This window comes from Egretta garzetta, unplaced genomic scaffold (genome assembly GCF_000687185.1).
Source record: "Egretta garzetta isolate BGI_Z169 unplaced genomic scaffold, ASM68718v1 scaffold957, whole genome shotgun sequence".
Lineage (NCBI taxonomy): Eukaryota > Metazoa > Chordata > Aves > Pelecaniformes > Ardeidae > Egretta > Egretta garzetta.
In genome coordinates, this window is record NW_009260360.1 from 60,066 (window position 1) to 60,337 (window position 272).

The 272-nt window shown below is 66.5% G+C and overlaps 1 protein-coding gene across 1 annotated transcript in view; it reads right to left on the minus strand.

Moving 5' to 3' along the window:
- The window catches only part of LOXL3 (lysyl oxidase like 3), a 23,002-nt gene that overhangs the window by 6,198 nt on the left and 16,532 nt on the right, over positions 1-272 (minus strand). Inside the window, exon 5 of the mRNA XM_035898464.1 lies at positions 14-193. Within this exon, the coding sequence (XP_035754357.1) occupies positions 14-193 (180 nt within the window). The remainder of the gene's footprint in view (positions 1-13; positions 194-272) is intronic.

Consider the following 272-nt stretch of genomic DNA (forward strand, 5'->3'; position numbering starts at 1 on the left):
TGGCCCCGCAGACACTGGCAGCCCCCCATGGTGCGCACCAGGTTCTCGTAGCCCATGTAGGGGATGTTGCAGCGGACGGCCGCATCCTCCGTGTGCTTGCAGTCCTCCTGCGTGATGTTCTTGAAGGGGCAGCTCCAAAGGGACTTCTCGGTACCCAGGCACTGCACCTCGTTCATGTGGATGGGCCCCGTCCCTGCCGGGGGGATGGCAGGGCTCAGAACCCAGGGGCTCAGGGATGGCCACGGCCATCCTGCCCTCAGGGCTGCCCTGGC